Raw genomic sequence first — 17454 nt, 5'->3', positions numbered from 1 at the left:
GTGCACCTTAGAAAGGTCAAACTAAGTATATGAGGTGGTTTGTTTAAAACTGCATTTATGTCAATTAAGTATTGTCCAAAGATACTTTATGGATACAAAAAAAACTATACATAGTAGTATATACAATAGTCATTCTTTACATATTAGCCGTTGATTAATAAGTTCATAAGTTTCTCAATTAATCGAGAAAGATTAGGTACGTTTAGAAAAGAGTGCACTATGTCTCACTGTCATTTCGATTATTATGTAGTTAATAAACCAAGGTACACAAATTGACAAACATTTCAGGGTGAATAAACACATCTTTGTGGAAGGAAGTGATCAGCAAATGTTTAATTAAAACACTTCAGTCTCCAAAGTTCATAAATAACATGTTAACAGTCACTATGTCTTTCTTTTATCAAATGAAAACCATAGGTTGTAATAAAATCCAGAAGCGGCTTGAGGAAAATAAATTGCCACGTCACCCTAATTATTGTTACACGGGTCCAACAGAAAGTAATCCAAGACATCCAAACAACAGCTTCGACTCTCTTCCAGCTGATAGGCTATTGCACCACATGCACGTTGGAAGTCACAAATCCTTGTCAACGTCGGCCTTTATCTTTATTTCCACTCCCTAATCGTGTAAATCCATGCTGTGTTACACTCCAAGACGAAATGTATTTTCCATCATGAGGCACAGTTAAAATATCCTAAATTTAGTTAAAAAAAGTTGCAGAAGAGACACTGAAAGGCAACTCGTCATGCGACGACCCTCTGGGAAGCACTTCCTCAAGCATCGACTGTAAACAGAATTTCAAATTGGTGGGGAGTTTGCAGAGCAGTCAGAGTGTCTTTGTCCAAAGGATTCGACTTGACGTTTATCCACTTCAGTGCAGGCATGGCGGAAAGCCTCTCCACTGGGATCTCTGTGGGGTGGCAGGCAAACAACACGTTGTGTCAGTGAGTGGATGTTGAGTCTACACAAGCCTTTTCTTATCATTAGAACCAATCAACCCTTGTTATTAACATGCAAAATGCACTTTATTCACTTAATACGATTTAAAACGTATCGAATGTTACAACATCATATACTATGTTTACACCTAATCTGCTCTTGAGTACTTTAAGGTTAGTCATACTTTCAAAGTTCATTCTTACAAATGAAGCATCAAAGCTTCCTTTCGACTCCCGGTCGAAAGGTGGTCGGTTCGATCCCGGGCAGCAGTGGCCGCAGTTTGCCTGTAGGCTTCCTTGAGCAAGATATCTTAACAGCACATTGCTTTTGCTGCTCACTGTAAAGTTGCTCTTGGATAAAAGTATCTGCTCAACAGTTAAATACATGGTAAACCACATACTGCATTATTACCTGTGATGCTATTCCCCTCCAGGTTAATGGTCTCCAGGGTGGTTATTTCTAAGAGCTTCTCCGGGAACACGGAGAACTTGTTATTGGCCAGATTGATGACCTTCAAGTGCTCCACGTCGGCCACAGCGTCGGGCAGTTTGGTGAGAACATTGCAATGCAGATCCAACTCTGCAAGGGTCATAATGCAAGTGATATAGTACATTTTAATTAAAAAGGTTTTGTTGGGTGAATAACATGGCATAACACACTCCACATGGAAAACACACTGCATACTCTGAGCTTTTTTTGTTTTGTTTATTGTAATATGTATATAATAATATATAAAGTATTTTTATGTATAAATATTTATGGTAGCATAAACTACTCAAAAGAACAGAGACAACACGTACCGTGTAGATGGGTAAAGGAGCCAAAGAATTTGCTGGAGATGACCTTCATCACGTTGTCAGCCAATGTTACAGCATGAATGTTTTCGATAACGCTTTTAAGGATCTTGAATACACCGTCTGGGAAATTTATTAACTTGCAGTTTGACAGGTCTTGAGGAAAAGGAAAATATATATATTTGGTTTATTAACCGCATTAACCGTTTGCATACGATTTCTTGATAATAATAGGTGAGTTGTACAATTCAAGTAAACTCTTATACATCAAAGCCGTGAGCACCATCTACTGGTGGATTCTTATATTGCATGAACCGGGTGCTCTCTTGGATATGTACATATATGGTGGTGCCACTGGCTTTGCATTTCACCATTCTTCTCATACAGAAAATACAAAAAAATGCAGAGAACTAGAGAGATAAGTATCGAGAGAAAGAGCTCAGTCTTACCTAAACAATCCTTTCCTTCCTCTACTGTTTCATTAACTCTTCGGGCCACATTTGCGACTGCCTCAGCCATTTTTCAGTATATTCCTGAGGGAAATAAAGCATTTGTACACTGTTTACAATTCTAAAAGACAAGTAGTCAACCAAATCCACACAACTTGATCGTCAGATGAACAAGGCAAGGTGTGTCTTTAAACATGTGGCGAACAGGAAGCCTGCTAAAATGTACAGTGCACGAAGGTTTGACATTTGAGGTTGAAAAACCTAAAATGACTGAATTGTCTTTGTTCGTAAGGGACAGAATATCATCAGTATCAAGAGAATATCATTATTCTTAAGATGATGGTAAATTGACAACATTGAAATCCAAGGTCTGCTGAATCTCCACAGTGTTGTGTGCAAGCTGAGAGGGGCTTCTCTGCTATCCCAAATGGCCCATTATGTACTAAGAAATAATGATCGCTATCGCTATGATAGTACATAGATAGACCATTAACTGCTAGATAGATCTACGTGAAGAAGAAACTTACCTACCCTTGAGGAAAACTGAACAGGGTTTGACAGCTGGAGATGTAAAATAGCTTTAGCAGCCTGCTATCCAACCATATCTATTCATTCACAAAACTACACTCAACTCAGGTTACAGATTATATTTAGCACGGGAGATCACCACGCAAACTAGAGATGATATCCCCTTTGACCCTAAAGCATTTGCACGAATGTTATTTTAAAATAAATTATAGGTTACAGAAACACTGTATAACCAGTGTAGTAACCCAATACAACTTTTTGGATATAATCAAGAGAAGGTTGCGCTACCCAAGACGCATTATTCGGGCACCTCAAAGTTGCGCATCGAAATGGCAGTCTAGTTTCACAATAACCATAGTAAATTGTCTATAACTGACAAATATTCTGCCTAATAATAAGAAAAAATGGAAGAAAAAAAATTAAAAGATTTGTAGGCCTATAATTATTCTGCAAATGTGTTATTGTTAGACCACAAGAGGCTAGATTATTATAACAATATATTTTTCAGACTCTGAGTTCATAATTCAAGCGTAGACTTTCTTCACTTATAGGCTATTTCGCTTTTTATATTTTAATATCCAACCGTTTTAACCTCACTTTAAGTTAAGTGAGCTTGTGGCATTCAGATTGACAAAGAAAACGTATTTGTTAAATCCAGTATTACCTGTAAATTCTGAATTGTAGAAGCCCTCTTCAGTTTCGTATTGACTCCGTTGAAATCCCAACACGACCCAACCTTTCATGTATTTTCAATGAACTGGAACAGTCTTGACGAACAAACCTAGTAGGTAGTACTGGCTAGATTTTGCCTATTTGTAAAGTCACTGTACCTCCAATAGAAAAGGCTATGGTTAACTGTCAAGAGGAATGGAGAGCTGTCATTCAAAACCAGAATAGTCCAGTTCTTTGGGGATGGTCGATGCTTTTGTTACAATGAGAAAGTGTTGACAAGATAACAGAAAACTATGTTGCGGATTTGTAGTTTGTCAAATAACAATTCAGGATAGATCATGGTTCCTTTACATATAATGTGGATGCTTTTATATATATATATATATATATATATATATATATATATATATATATATATACAGTATATGTACAGTAAATTCTACTTATTAACACCATATGAAATGTAAAAAGATACAGCACACAAGTTGTAAAATAGGGTACAATTTCCATAAATATGCACACTTTTTAATATTTACAATAAATATACATAATTTACAGCAATACAAATTGAGAATAAAATAAAAACAGAAACAGTGCTGGCGTAAAATATTATCACCATTTTGTGTTGGAAAATTAACCAAGTGGTATAAACAAACACATTTTTTATGGATATCAATGACTTTAAGTCATTGTATGGGAAAGCTTGGTTAAACATTAACTTTTTCTTTATTTTTCAAGCTGGGTTATAGTTTGAATACATTTTGACACACTGTGTCATGATAAACTAAACCAGACTTTACAATAATTACCATAAAACTCTGTGCACATCAAGCGCTTTATCCCTTCGGCCAAACACTGGGCCGAAGCTAAGTGTTCTGGTTCAGTCTCTTCCTCATTACACATGTCTTTTACCTCTCAACTAAGCGGCCTGCCAATGTGTCACCACATAGTCTCTTATTGACAGCCACACTCGTCCACAATCATGTCTTCGTGGTGTCTAAGGAGCATCTCTCCGTTCTCGTAGTAGAGCATACTGAGAGGGCTCATCTTGGTCGGAGCGCAGCAGGGCGAAACCACGCGGTCCGGATGGAAGTGTTTCAGTAGACTCTGAACGAATAGAAATAAAACATGTACGTTAGAACACACATTTAGCAAGATATATTGCGCTCTCTGATTAAACCGCTTGTCTATCAAGCACAATCAAACTGTAGTTACTTGATTGTTATGATTGAATGGGGTTTGTGGCCGTGCAGTCACAGATATAAACATATCATTTATTTTACTAATAATCTACCCTTGCTTCCAGATCGTAAAACGAGCTAATCCCCTTGGAATCAGTTACAATTGTATTATTACAAAACTGCCTGGTTCTATGGACGAGTGAATGACACCTAGACATATGGCGGTGCATTCCAGCCGCAGACACAACACTGACCTGCATGTACGCGTGGTTGGTGGGGTTCAGGTCCTCCCCAAGAGGGCTGGGACAGTCCCCCTCGCACCGATACGCGTTATATCTCTTGGGGAAGATGATCCACGAGCCCCAGCCGATTTGGTTGAAGTCCACTTGCAGGTCGACCCTTCGACAGAGCGACTTGTCCCCGCCCGCCCTGCTGGACCCCGGGGGGGCCCTGGCCACGTGCTCCCTCTGACCCCGCTTGCTGCGCTTCCTCTTGCGGCCCTCGGCCTTCCTGTTCTCGGCGGGGGACCAGAACCTGGACTGCTCGGCCGTGTGCAGGAGGCTGGCCTTGGCCTTGGAGCCCTCGTCCAGGCCCGTGTGAGAGAAGACCACCAGAAGGGCGCGGTCGCTCATCCCCAGCTCCCTCTTGGGACCCCCGGGGGGGGCGGGGTTGGGAGGCAGAGGAGTCGACGGCGGGCCTCCCCTCGTCTCCGCTTTCCTCTTCCTCCACTTCTTGGCGGGGCCACCTTTGCGTCGGCCCCTGGACGGCTGGTTCTCCTGGAGCCACCGCAGCAAGGGGGCGGTCACGTTGAACACCTTCCAGCTCTGGGACGAGCTGATCACCGCCGCCGCCGTGAGCGAGCCCACCAGCTGGGGCCGGTGGCAGGCCCGGCCCGGCTGGCAGGGCCGGTCCTGCTGGTGGTAGATGTCCACGGAGATGTTGGTCACGCGCTCGGAGCGCGGGAGTCTGATCCGCAGCTCGGCCGCCTGGATCTGCTTCTCGGCCACCAGCGTGTGGAGGTTAAAGGTCGCCATCCAGCGTCTATGTCTGTAGGTCACATCTGGGGGAAGGGATGGAGTGGACCATGTTTATGGTTCACGGTGTGATGACTTTTTTCTTTGAAATAGGAATGCACCTATATCAGCATAAATAAAGCATGTAAAGAACACAAGCTATATGATAACGACATTCAAAATCCACTATAAACTGGATTGGGCATAAAAAGTCATGAGCGCGTTTAAGTTAATTGGGCTGCGAATAAATGTGTGATTCATAGGAAGGGGAGGGGGGGGGGGTTACATCATTTATTTAAGAGATCAAAGCGTTTTAAACATTTTGCAACTGCATCGCCCATCGTACTGATCCATTGAATTAAACTGTTGATTAAAAGCGCAACTCATCTTAATTTGTAACGAGGGTGCTTACATTTCAGTGTGTGAGGCTGCCGCTATTAATCCACTCAAAGCAAACACCGGGTCGAAACCAATCATTTAACACATACATGGCTTTCTGGGCTTCTGCATATCCTCATTCAAACAAATAGGTAAGAACTCTAACACCTAACACTGTTGTGAAATTGGATTTGCCAGGGAGGGTAAACTTCGTTGGTTTTCCAGTGCATCAAGTTAAATCCCGCCTCTGCTAAGATGTCCAGCTTCTAATCTAATCAAGCAAAGTGTGAAAAGAACTAAGGGAAGTTGTTGATTTGAGTTAACAAGAGATTTGTATAGGGGATGTCTGGCAAGATAGCTAATCAACATCACCTATTTAAGAAAAAGCGGTTTGCTTTGAGAATTAGACTGAAAACCAGTCTTTTCACACGCTGATCCCCACTGGGGTTATTGAGCCAAACATGAATGTGGATTGAAAGCCTCTCAGTTCGTCTGGCGGACGGCTTTGACAGTCTATTAAGGGCGGCCTTAAGTAGAAAACACTAACATTTCAACGACCTTTACGTTTCATGTCTTATGTCAAGTTGAGAAATTGTCAAAAAGTTTCCAACAAAAGCTTAGAAACAGTTCAAGGAAAAAAGTTTGAAGAAGGAATTGGAATAAAAAACTAGACCAAAAATGAAATAATAAAATAAGACTATTGGGTTTATTGAATAGGCTATAATTGCAGGAAAAACAGTCCTATTATATATTTTATCTCAATATTGACTCAGATGCAATTAAATCAAACTATTAGGATACATTCAATATCCTACCATTCAAATATGTATCAGTTCCACTTCCAAAAACACAATCGAATAAGCAAATAAAAACGGGTCTTACTTTTCGCCATCACACTCTTCACAGTATCCGCCTGCTTAACTGCTGTCTGCTCCATAGTATCCATGGGTCGAGATAAATTGGATCTGAAATTCCGGTAGAGGTGAACCATATAGATCGGCAGGTGAAATCCAGTTGTGCGGTCCACCGCGGGAAAACGATGCAACGACCTCTTGTACGCGTTATCTCTCGTCTTATGAATCCCCTGAACCAGTAACACAAGGAAAGATGCGTGCAGCAGCGCACCTAGAGCTCCGAGTGAGTGCATGCTTCAGCCACGGTGATGACAAATTCCATCCTGAGAGATTAGGGTGTCTTATATACCCTCAGCACCTCTTGCATATTTAACAAGTAGTTGAGAACATTAAAGGAAATTGACATGCGTCTTCAGGACTCGCGACCTGACAGGTCATCATCCATTCATTTGTTAATGAGGGTCCCTGAGTGCATATTTACAATGAGCGCCACTGTTTGTACCATATTCTTCGGTTGGGACTATCTCATCTCCATTATTGTTTCATCTCTTTAGTACATCCTCTTTAGATAGGTGTGTGTCAACTGGTGGCACAGATCCCAGCTCATTACTCTCAAGGGTCCTTCTGTGACTTTTAAACATACATGTATCCCATTGGTAAATCTAGCATCTTAATAACTGCTTTTTGGGTATTATTCCCTTGTTTCTCATATTGGTCATTTTTTAAAGAAAAAAACGCTTATGGTAATTTTCTAGCCATTCTTATTATTATGTTTACATGTTCATCTTATAAATCTATGTTTATACGGTATTCAAAATATATGCAATTCATCAAAGTCATGATGTTCGTTTCATATATTGTGAGTGGGGTAAACCGAGTATGAATTGCGCATGCTCCGTCCGTCCTTTATTCAGATAGTGGAATCCTTTCCTTCAGAGATTTGGGTCAGAAAAAAATATCAATGGATGTTTTCCATGTGTGCAAATAGAAAGCCGGGACTTTAATAGCTTATGCACCGAAGAACGGAACCCCAAAAAGGCATGTCTTGTTAGTGCAAGCCTTTTGTACCGAGTGCTGAAATGGTGAGTAGTATAAAGTTTACTGCTGTTGTTTCCAGGGTCCCCCCACTACTCGCCAAAGTTGACGTCCGTGTAAAGAAAAAAAAACTTTGATAACCCGTAATATTGCGTAGCTAGCCTCAGGCGGACGTGTTGTTGGCTGTTCACCTTTATCAGAGCAGACCACAACTGGTTTCATCAGTGTTTCGTGAATGTTTATAGGTGTAAAGCGTGCATGTGCTCGCTTCCTCGAGGTTCCCTCGGGCGGCAGCGTTCAAAGATGTCAGCCCCGAGATTCATGTACACTCCTGCTCCTGCACTCACCCCAAGACCTTACCCAAGGCACCCGTCTTAAGATGCTTTTCTGCGCGGGTTGTCTCCCAGTACAATTCCACGGATAACCCCGTGACAGATACAGGGAAATACATCGAAATACATCGAAGCGCGTTTCCTATATGTATTTAGACATGCTCAACTTGTATAGTGACAACTCTTAACGTGGGGTCGAGTTAAATGCACGGTCCCTCGGTGCTTCTGATGTGTTTCATTTTCTTTGTTAGGATTTAGCCGATCGAAGAACAGTTTTCCCGTTCACATGATCATCGTTGCATCTTTAGGACAGAAACTGCATCTTGTCAAAAGAGATCAACCTTTTAACATCGTAATTAATCAAGGGAGCGAGAAGATGATGGGCCTACTCATTGATCGCAATTAGAGGACCATTAATATTGATCAAACTACTAATTTATAATTTATTTGTGTTTTAATAGCATGCCCGGGCCAATGTAAGCTATTGTTTTACTTGCATTTATATCTGAACTAGTATTTCCATATGGTCTTATAATGAGACCTGACAATTTAGGTAAATAATTGAAGAACTGTATCTCATTGGTTAGTCCCCACAATTTCCTTCTTTGAGACACCTACCTCATGCTGTTTAATAACAAAACGATACCCACATGAATGTTATGACAGGTTCAAAGGCCTAATGGTTGTCTGGATTAGTGTAAGCCCCTTTATGTAGTTTGTCCATAAAAAAAACGATATTTTTTTTATGGATTTCAACATTTTGGAATTTTCTTCGATTTCGTATAACAAATTGATCCGTACATCTCTGTGGTATTTCTAATGTACTTTGCTAATTGGTTATGTGCCAATTAAGCAAGGTACTAATGAGGATTGGCTGATGTTCTCACACACATACAATTCTGAAATTCTAAGCTTATGTTGTTTATTAAGATCATTTTAAGGAGCAAATGTGGAAATAGTTAAATACATACACCTATGTCAAGATGGTTGGTAGGACAATGAATATGATAAGAAAAGTTCTGGAGAAGAGTAACGTGTAAAGACAAATATTATTGCTGAAACATAAACACGGATGTCATCTCCCCATCTGCTCTGCCTAGTTAGAAAGAAAAAATATGGTTTCCAAATTATCATTTTTTCATGGTTTTGTTTTTGTAATAATCCACTGAAAGTAAGGAGTAAGAACAGGTGACATTCATCTGTAGGCTCTGTTTGTTTTCACTTTGGCAAAGGGAGGATGTTTCCTCAAATCTTTCAGAGTATGTCTTCATCTGGATGTTTTCATCTGGTTTCAGTTTGTTATTGCAGTGTATCACCATTCTGGGAATAAATCAAGATAGCATTTTCCATAAATGTAACCCATAAAAAGTAATATCAGCAAATCTTAAATGATCTAAATCTTTTTTTTTTTTACTTCTGGGTTTCTGGGATCATTTTCCCAATATTTTACTGCTGACATGTGTCTTGTGCCTTGCCCACTGGCTGCAGATTACCAGTTTTTTCTTTTAGATAAACTGCGGTCTGAGAGTATTTCATCAAAGTATTGGCCCGTGTCACCGTCACATCCTTCCGTTGCAGGAAGGAAGGAACAGGTGTGGCAGTAGTGGTGGTTCATTCAAAGTAACTGTCAATGTCTTAAATGTTATCTTGCTGTCATTGGCTTGGATAGTAGTTATTCTTAAATATGTTGTTTCCATCTGAGGGGGCTGATTATTAAGAATCATAGTGGAATGGTTTATTTGGCCAATTCTCTCATGGGCATGTCCAGTTCACTTGCAACTCTATAAATGCTATATATGTATTTATATAGTTGGTCAGAATTGTCGTACAAGTAAATAATGTCTTCAAGTTTACAAAATGTATACCACAATGTTTGGTATTGTGCGCTGCGTCTGCTGTCCAATACAGCGCAAGACCCTTGGGTCGGCGGGGCAAAACGCAGCCCATTGCAACCAAAGCGCAAAAGCTTAAGTCTGAGTATTTGCCCAGCTGTAAGCTTATTTGCCCTCCAACATCGCATGTGTTAACAGCTAATGAATGAAGTAATTAGAACATCCTAATGAATTAGGCTTACATGGCGTCACCTGTGTGTTGTGTGTGTGTGGGGGGCTTTTTGCAGGGGTGGCAGGGGGGAGGGGGTGGGGGTGCACTCATGATTTATCTCCTTGGGGGGGTTGTTAGATCTGTATGTATTTTATTGAATGCGTCTGAATGGTGCATTAGGTCCTGTGCCTTTTGAGACGGGCACGCAGGGGGAGTGAGGGTCGTTCATGTGTGGGAGGCATTGTGTTGCCAGGAGCCTCGCCGAGCGATTGGACACGGACGAGCTTGATGAGTAAGCCTTCCTGGCTTCCGCCTCCACCACCCCCTCCTCTTCCTCCTCTCAGACACTCACAGTTACACACAAACACAGGCGTGCCAAATCCGCCGCATGCCTGCGTCTGGCGCACACGTATAACAATAACTGGGCAAAATACACGAGGGGAACGCAACGGCATTATTCTGTCCCTCAGACTGTGAAGCTGTGGTCTCTCTCTCTCTCTCTCTCTCTCTCTCTCTCTCTCTCTCTCTCTCTCTCTCTCTCTCTCTCTCTCTCTCTTCCCCCCCCCCCCCCCCGTGCGTGCGTCTCACTTCATCTCTCCCTGCATATCTTCTTGGACCGTGTAAGCGGACGGACGGCACTCTTGTCTCGCAGCGAGCAGTGCCTCTCAACGACTCACCAGGCATATTTATGAGGACCCGTTGATGAAACCAACTGTCGCTTGGTCAGTGGGCAGGAGTGGAAGGAGAGCTGGGAGGGAGGGGGGGGGGGGGGGCAGAGATTAGCCTCACAGACTCACACACACAGACCGCTGGAAGGATGTTTGGCTAGGAGCGCTGTCGCTGCAACTGGAAAGCTGTCATTTTTCCACTTTTGAGCACATCGCTTTTTGTATGCGTTTGCTGCCGACAGAACAGGCAAGCACTTGGATGGTATACAGAGCAACCAGGAATCAGGTATGGGGTATTTGTTAACCGGGGGATTGGAACATAGCAGCTGTGATGTGTAGAGATATCAGGAGACTTGTGTCAACGTTTGTGAGGGTACTTCATATTCAGCTGAAAGTGTTGGTTAAATGTCTCCCATCCAATGACGCTTTGATTGGCATTTTGTTTTGACGTAATTCAGAGGTTTACTGTGAGGTCATTTCTTATGTGCCGGAATCCTGTCATTCATGCCATTAACTTACCAAGTTACCTTTTTATATCAATGGGAACTTGACCATCGTAAACGTTGAGATAAAAGATGACTTCGTTTGGGATATTTAGGACTGTAATATTCTGTCAGATGGCCGACAGAATTGCGGTCAGACGTCGTTTGGTTAGACAAAAAAGAAAGCCACATTACCTCAGCCCTGAAATCACAGTCGATTGGCATCTCGGAATGAAATAAATTACAGGCACAGTTGTAAAAATAGATATGTGCACCCTTTTTTTAGCCACTGAACGCTGAGGAAAAATCCAATCTGAACTGTGAGCACATGATTAGTGTGTCGTATTAAAAATAAATGGCCAATGGAATAAAAGACTTTGGAAATTCCAGTGGTAAGGGTTTTGGATGTCATTATCATCACTATATGACATTAAGTGGTCCTTTGTCAGAATATTGCCTCTTGGTTTAAAATCGAACTGTGTACTTGCCAATTACATCCTCTAACTGAACAGCATGGCTTCCTGTTGCCTCAGCCACTTTGTGGGCAACGTTCCACGTTTTCCAACCCAAACTGCCTGTTGACTTCAATAGTGTGAGTGTACGTGAAGGCACAACGTATTCAAACGTTTCTAGGGGACTAAGGATGTTTGGAGGAAGTACTGGCCTCATTTCCGGGTGTACCACTCTGATGTTTGATTGAGAAACTAGCATTATGCTGGGGAGTCACACTTTTCTGTAACCCCTTTTCATGCTGGTTGAAAGACGAGCAGCTGCAAGGAAGAAGTTTCAATAGGATCCAGCTAAGCATTTCCTGTCTGGGTGTGCATACACTTCCTCTACACAGACCTTACTCAATCTGTCCTTATCTCTGGTTTCCCGTTGGACTCTGCTGCACCTGATGATCAAATGTATTATATATCAAAGCTGTGTGGGTGTGTTTGTCGGTGTGTGTGTGTCAGTGTGTGTCGATGTGTGTGTTCAACTGTTATAACTGTGCAACAACATTGAGTCCTCTCCATAGCCGTCCTCTACCTAACCTACCATATACTGAAATATTTGATTTGAGGCTTCTGTAGAAGCTGTGCTTGAGATTTAAGCCGGTGTGAAGTCTGTAAGTGATGATGACCTTTTAAGAATATGGTCTGAGTTCCCCTTTTCCACATCCCCAGCCAACGTGACCACAGATGCCAGCATGTTCTGTTATTCTGCAGGCCACAAGACTGTCTCATTCTGGGCATTGTCACGCTGCCGGAACTAACTCTGTGGAAACGAGAAGAGCCCAGGTTTTAAGGGCAGCCAAGAACGTGTGTGCGTGCGTGCGTGCGTGCGTGCGTGCGTGTGTGTGTGCGTGTGTGCGTGTGTGCGTGTGTGCGTGTGTGCGTGTGTGTGTGTGTGTGTGTGTGTTCATTTGGGTTGTTCTTGCATCCATGCTCCCTCATAATCGCATCACAGATATCAAATCATCAGAGGGCAAGGGCAACAGATTTGAAATGAAAGCCTCACTATGACCGGGACCCCCCATCTTCCCCCCCCCCCCCATGTCTCCTGTGAATGAGGAGCGTTCTGCATCCTTCCTCATATGAAGACCGGCCACCAACAGATGTATCCTGCAGCTGCACCCTCCTTCCTGTCCACATTTAGAGCCTTTTGTCTGCAGGAGCAGCAAACGATGGCGCATGCAGGACACCGGTAGAATTTAAATGGGCTGGCCCTGAATGGAGCCGTGCTTGCGGTACGAGGCGAGAGGCTCTTGGGTTCGCTCGCCAGCCCCTCTGTTTCGTTGGCCTGCCATCAGTGGGGTTTGGCGTCCTCCATGTTTTTAAAATAGCGGTGCACTTCTGGCCGGCTGTAATTAGTGGAGCGTCCACATGCAGCCTTAAAGTACCAGAGGTGCCGTGTGGAGGGCCGAGCCCTACTGACCTTGTGTAGGCTGTTTAGTTTGCTGAAAACACAATGTTTTATTCACGTTTTATTTACAGAATCTTTCGGCAAAGTTCGGATTCAACCCTGCTTTTTCTTATCTTTTGTCGTGTTGTACAGTAGTGTCTCTAATGCGGAGTCGACGGGCCCTCTGACGAGCCACCCTGATTGGGTCTCTAGGAGGATGTTTATGACTGACTAAGAGTTATTTCTAACCAGGCTTCTGACCGCCTCCTACTCGCCCCCGCCACTCTTCTGCCCATGCCCGAGATCGGCCTGGATAACAAGCCATGTCACAGGGACCCAGTAAGTCCTAAGAAATTGCATAGATTGTGCTAGGAAGGGGTGGGGACCACAAGGGTTGTTATTGAAACCCATTTGAAGGCTGTGAACTTAACTCAAACAAAATGTGGAAGCGTGAGTTATGTTTTCAGCAAGGCTTGTTTTCCTGCACGGAAACTCGATTTGACATGTTTTGAGAAGTCAAATCGAAAACCAAAAACCTTCTATCAGCAAAATATCGACCCCCTTGTTCTCTCCTTTGAAATAAATGAAATAAATGACGGTGCTCTTGGAGGTGTGGAGATCCGTGTCGATCGCTGCTTTTAGAAGCATGTCCCCCTCTCTGCTGTCCACGGCCCATCTGTCCCTGCCTGGTGATGTGTTTGCTTGGGGTTGCTTACTTTATGGAACAAAAGGCAGAATTGTGTCGTCTCCGTGCGCCAGTCAGGCCGGACCCGACTGGCGGAGCCTCGAGGCATCTGGCCTCCAGATGTACCGGCATGTCGCCTTTCATGTCAGCGCTGTGGTGGGCCACCGGAGTGTTTCATGAGAAACACGCTCTCCGGGACATCTGAGATAGAAAACAGGGGGCAGGTGGGGGGGGGGGGGGGGGGGGGGGGGGGCAAAAGGGATGTAAGAGAGAGTGAGAGGAGATACACTGCGGCCCACGGGCGAGCAACAGGGTACCCTGAGGTTTCTGTAGAGGGGGGGGCGCTGTAGTGGTAGGGGTGTGGGGGTTGGGGGGGGGGGAGTGTCCTACTGTAGAGGGAGGGCCACGGTGGAGGGGATTGGGAGGGCGGAAGACGGGGGTTTCGTCTTGGATGCGCGGTGCCAAGTTCACACACTCTGGGTTGGAAAATGGCGAGAATCGGAGGGCTCAGGAAAGCGTCTGGAGATGGTGGTGCAGGTCGCTCGCCACCCAAGATGTAAGACGTCCTTTATTACGTGTGTGTGTGTGTGTGTGTGTGTGTGTGTGTGTGTGTGTGTGTGTGTGTGTGTGTGTGTGTGTGTGTGTGTGTGTGTGTGTGTGTGTGTGTGTGTGTGTGTGTGTGTGTCTTTAGAGCATGCGGCCTGGTGGAGGGGGTACAGAACGGGGTCGATTGTAACAGAACGTATTTCTAATTACTGCGCAGCCTTTAGCGAAGAAAAGGAAACGTTTGGGGAGCGTAGTGCTAGAGATGCACCGATTGCAAAATTCTTGGCCGATACCGATTTCCGGTTTTTAAGGAGGTCTGACCTGCCAAAACCGGTTTTTCCGATACCGATTTTCTAAGAAATAATTATAATCATATAATATGTTGATAGGTTTTCAATGTAGTGAGTCCCCGGGACCCACAGGTGGCGAGTTGGGTGGGTCCCTGAGAAATTCAATGGGTCCCGACTCCCCAGTTTAAAAAATGTGTTTCTTTTTTATTATTATTCTATTTCTTAAATGAAATTAATAGTGTTAAACTCAATACATGAAATTGTCATCTGAAAAGCGCAGCCATTTGTATGTGGTGAGCCACTGCTTCAGAAAAGTTCGCTTTTTTTGGGAGGAACATGTAGAAGGTTGAGGCAATTCTTCTGCAGTGGGCTCATCAGGCTCAGTAGAGGGGGAGGCAGAAGTAGGTACAGGCAATGTTGAGGTACTCTCTCTAGGCTGATCAGAGTCAGGGAGGAGTGCAGAGGTAGTGGGGACAGAAAATGCAGCTGCAATAGTTTGCTGACCTGCAATAGGTTTCATCTTTTTCTTTGGTGGTATTTTTGCGTTCTCTCTTCTCTGCCTGTTTCTCGAGAAAAACGGGATCTCGTTGGAAGCGCGATGTATGCGCAGGCGCCGTTTGGGCATAACAATATGTAGGCTGCCGTTCAATGTAGTTTTCATCACCACCACCGGATTATGTTTCATTTATTTCATTACAGCACGTCCCCTAAACGTTACAACATAATCGACACGAATGAGCACAGCATCGAGCAGTGGAAACGTGGGTTTATTTACTATGAAGTTTGTATTTTTAATTGTTGAAATGAAATCAGCGGTGACGAGCTAGTTGTTTTGGTAGCGGCTAAATTAGCATGTCGCGATACTTTGAACAGGGGATCACGTCTGCGCCGAGTAGATGCGCAGAGGGTTGAAACAGTGCTTGTCTGGTCTGCTCACAAGAAGGTTTCTTTGGCCAGTTACTGTGATTAAACACGAGTTGTTTAATGTTCACAATGTATCGTTTTTCATGGGGAAAATTAGATGCGTCCCCGGGACGCATGGATAGTGAGTTTAGTGCGTCCTTTCAGATTTGAATGCGTCAGGGACGCAGGACGCGTACCTAGCAACATGATCCCCCACGGCTTATTTTTGACTTGCAAGCATTACAAACAGCGTGTTTTGGGTCGTCCTGGCACACAGTGAAATAAGTCCAAATCAGCGACATGTTTTTCTTCCCGCGCTCTGGGCGCCTTGAGCTGCTACGCACCGCGCATGCGGGTGAGTTTGATCGGCCGAAAACCGGAAATTACGACAGTGACCGGCAGGTCACCGATTGTGGCCGATTGGATACAAAACCGGCTTTTTTAATCGGCGGCCGGTTGATCGGTGCATCTCTACGTAGTGCTCATTGAAAGTCTTTCAAACAGGCATTAAGTACTTTTATTATATTTTATTACAAGCATTCGTTTGCTCCGTGCTTGTTTATTTGACAACTTCTTGATCGCTGTTTCACATTTCCACACTTTCTTTGGTTCAGCAAATCACTCCAGACCATTTTTGGTATTTTTCTTCCTCCCCCGTCTGCTTTTTATAGGACCCCTCAGCCAGTCCTTTTCTTTTTTTTTCCTCCCTTCTTTAAAGCAAGCACACAGAAGCCCTGGGATCAGGTCACATTGTGTGGGGTGGGGGGAGCCTAGTACCTTCCAGAGTCAAGTCAAGAATTGACCTTCTCTTGCACACTGCCAGACACAACAATGGGCTGGTTTGGTGGGGGTGGTGGCAGGGGGGGGGGGGGGGGTGCTGCTGATGCTGGTGGTGGTGGTAGTGGTACAGGAGGTAGTAGTGGGGTTGCTGGAGTGACTCGATTCATTTTGTTTCTCTCCAGGCCTCCAGGGAGAGTGGGCCCGGGCTTCAGTTCACACCCAGTTGCTTTTAAGTGGGCAGCTCTTGATTTGCTCTCTCAGCTTCTGTCCCAACTTTGATGTCGTCTGCTAGACTCACCGTGCCCTTCCACAATGCAACAGTTCTCCTTTGTGTGTGTGTGTGTGTGTGTGTGTGTGTGTGTGTGTGTGTGTGTGTGTGTGTGTGTGTGTGTGTGTGTGTGTGTGTGTGTGTGTGTGTGTGTGTGTGTGTGTGTGTGTGAACATTTTATGTGTAGGTGTGCAGGTGATCTTTTGAGGTGTGTGTGTGTGTGTGTGTGTGTGTGTGTGATTGTTATTGAGGGTTTGACCATTTGTGTGCGTACACACACCCCTATCTCTCTCCTGGAGATAGCCCAAAAGATGTTGATTCCTCGGGGCCGGTGAGACGTGGCGGTCCCGCTGAGGCTAGCTGGCGGTACGACTCGTTTGTTTATCTGCCCAGCTCACTGCGAGGCCCCTCTGTTTACTTAGAGTCTGGAGGGGGAGGGGGGGGCTAGCTACTTAAGATTCCGGCCTTGATTGTTCAGAGGTGTGTGTGTGTGCACGGAGAGGGGGGGGTGGGCGGGGGGTGAACTCTACATCAACATGGCTACCATTAACATATAAATACAGTCACACTTATTACTTACATAACACGTGTAAAGCTCCAGGAAACCAAGATGTCGCCATGTTGGCTAACGTTAGCCAAAAATAAATCGCTGGGATATTTGTGGCTGTCTGTAATGGACGGATGTCGCTCTCCACGCCTCCGCTTGTATTGGATCCAGCCCATTCA

At 44.1% G+C, this 17454-nt stretch overlaps 3 protein-coding genes across 7 annotated transcripts in view; 1 reads left to right on the top strand and 2 right to left on the bottom strand.

Moving 5' to 3' along the window:
- Window positions 1-308: 308 nt before the first annotated feature.
- lrrc20 (leucine rich repeat containing 20) lies at window positions 309-3474 on the bottom strand. Of its 3 annotated transcripts, none has more exons than XM_030340825.1 (5): window positions 3376-3474; window positions 2184-2267; window positions 1741-1890; window positions 1352-1519; window positions 309-911 (listed from the first exon to the last, which is right to left on the bottom strand). In XM_030340825.1, exons 2-5 carry the CDS (start codon window positions 2251-2253, stop codon window positions 775-777), a joined length of 525 nt encoding a protein of 174 aa, XP_030196685.1. In that variant the 5' UTR covers window positions 2254-2267; window positions 3376-3474; the 3' UTR covers window positions 309-774. The 3 variants fall into 3 exon arrangements, with proteins under 3 accessions (XP_030196685.1, XP_030196683.1, XP_030196682.1); XM_030340823.1 differs by lacking the exon at window positions 3376-3474 and adding an exon at window positions 2715-3013; XM_030340822.1 differs by lacking the exon at window positions 3376-3474 and adding an exon at window positions 2711-2991.
- Window positions 3475-3910: 436 nt separating this feature from the next.
- Window positions 3911-7102, bottom strand: ndr2 (nodal-related 2). The gene is made up of 3 exons (XM_030340704.1): window positions 6838-7102; window positions 4819-5624; window positions 3911-4490 (listed from the first exon to the last, which is right to left on the bottom strand). The coding sequence occupies exons 1-3, from the start codon at window positions 7100-7102 to the stop codon at window positions 4338-4340; spliced, it is 1224 nt and encodes a 407-aa protein (XP_030196564.1). The 3' UTR covers window positions 3911-4337.
- A 593-nt stretch (window positions 7103-7695) lies between these two features.
- The window catches only part of pald1a (phosphatase domain containing paladin 1a), a 43015-nt gene continuing 33256 nt past the window's right edge, over window positions 7696-17454 (top strand). Inside the window, exon 1 of one of the 3 annotated variants that reach the window (XM_030339680.1) lies at window positions 7696-7891. Coding sequence is in view for 1 of the 3 variants with exons in the window: in XM_030339678.1 (XP_030195538.1) it covers window positions 10922-10941 (20 nt within the window). In the remaining 2 variants the exon portion in view is untranslated. Of the gene's footprint in view, window positions 7892-10784; window positions 10942-10966; window positions 11174-17454 lie in introns of those variants that run through there. The other 2 variants (XM_030339678.1, XM_030339679.1) reach the window with 2 other exon arrangements.

The sequence above is a fragment of the Gadus morhua genome, chromosome 18 (genome assembly GCF_902167405.1).
Source record: "Gadus morhua chromosome 18, gadMor3.0, whole genome shotgun sequence".
NCBI classification, from domain to species: Eukaryota; Metazoa; Chordata; class Actinopteri; order Gadiformes; family Gadidae; genus Gadus; species Gadus morhua.
This window is presented reverse-complemented; position numbering and strand designations above follow the sequence as displayed.

What these genes read in the sequence shown, in the direction of transcription:
- lrrc20 (XM_030340825.1), bottom strand. Translation starts at nt 2,253, where the DNA reads ATGGCTGAGGCAGTCGCAAATGTGGCCCGAAGAGTTAATGAAACAGTA. An exon ending in CTCCTTTACCCATCTACACG is followed by an intron (nt 1,520 to 1,740) that starts GTACGTGTTGTC and finishes TGACCCTTGCAG; the next exon opens with AGTTGGATCTGCATTGCAAT. An exon ending in GGAGGGGAATAGCATCACAG is followed by an intron (nt 912 to 1,351) that starts GTAATAATGCAG and finishes GCCACCCCACAG; the next exon opens with AGATCCCAGTGGAGAGGCTT.
- ndr2 (XM_030340704.1), bottom strand. Translation starts at nt 7,102, where the DNA reads ATGCACTCACTCGGAGCTCTAGGTGCGCTGCTGCACGCATCTTTCCTT. An exon ending in GAAGAGTGTGATGGCGAAAA is followed by an intron (nt 5,625 to 6,837) that starts GTAAGACCCGTT and finishes CCCTTCCCCCAG; the next exon opens with ATGTGACCTACAGACATAGA. An exon ending in CCAACCACGCGTACATGCAG is followed by an intron (nt 4,491 to 4,818) that starts GTCAGTGTTGTG and finishes CTATTCGTTCAG; the next exon opens with AGTCTACTGAAACACTTCCA.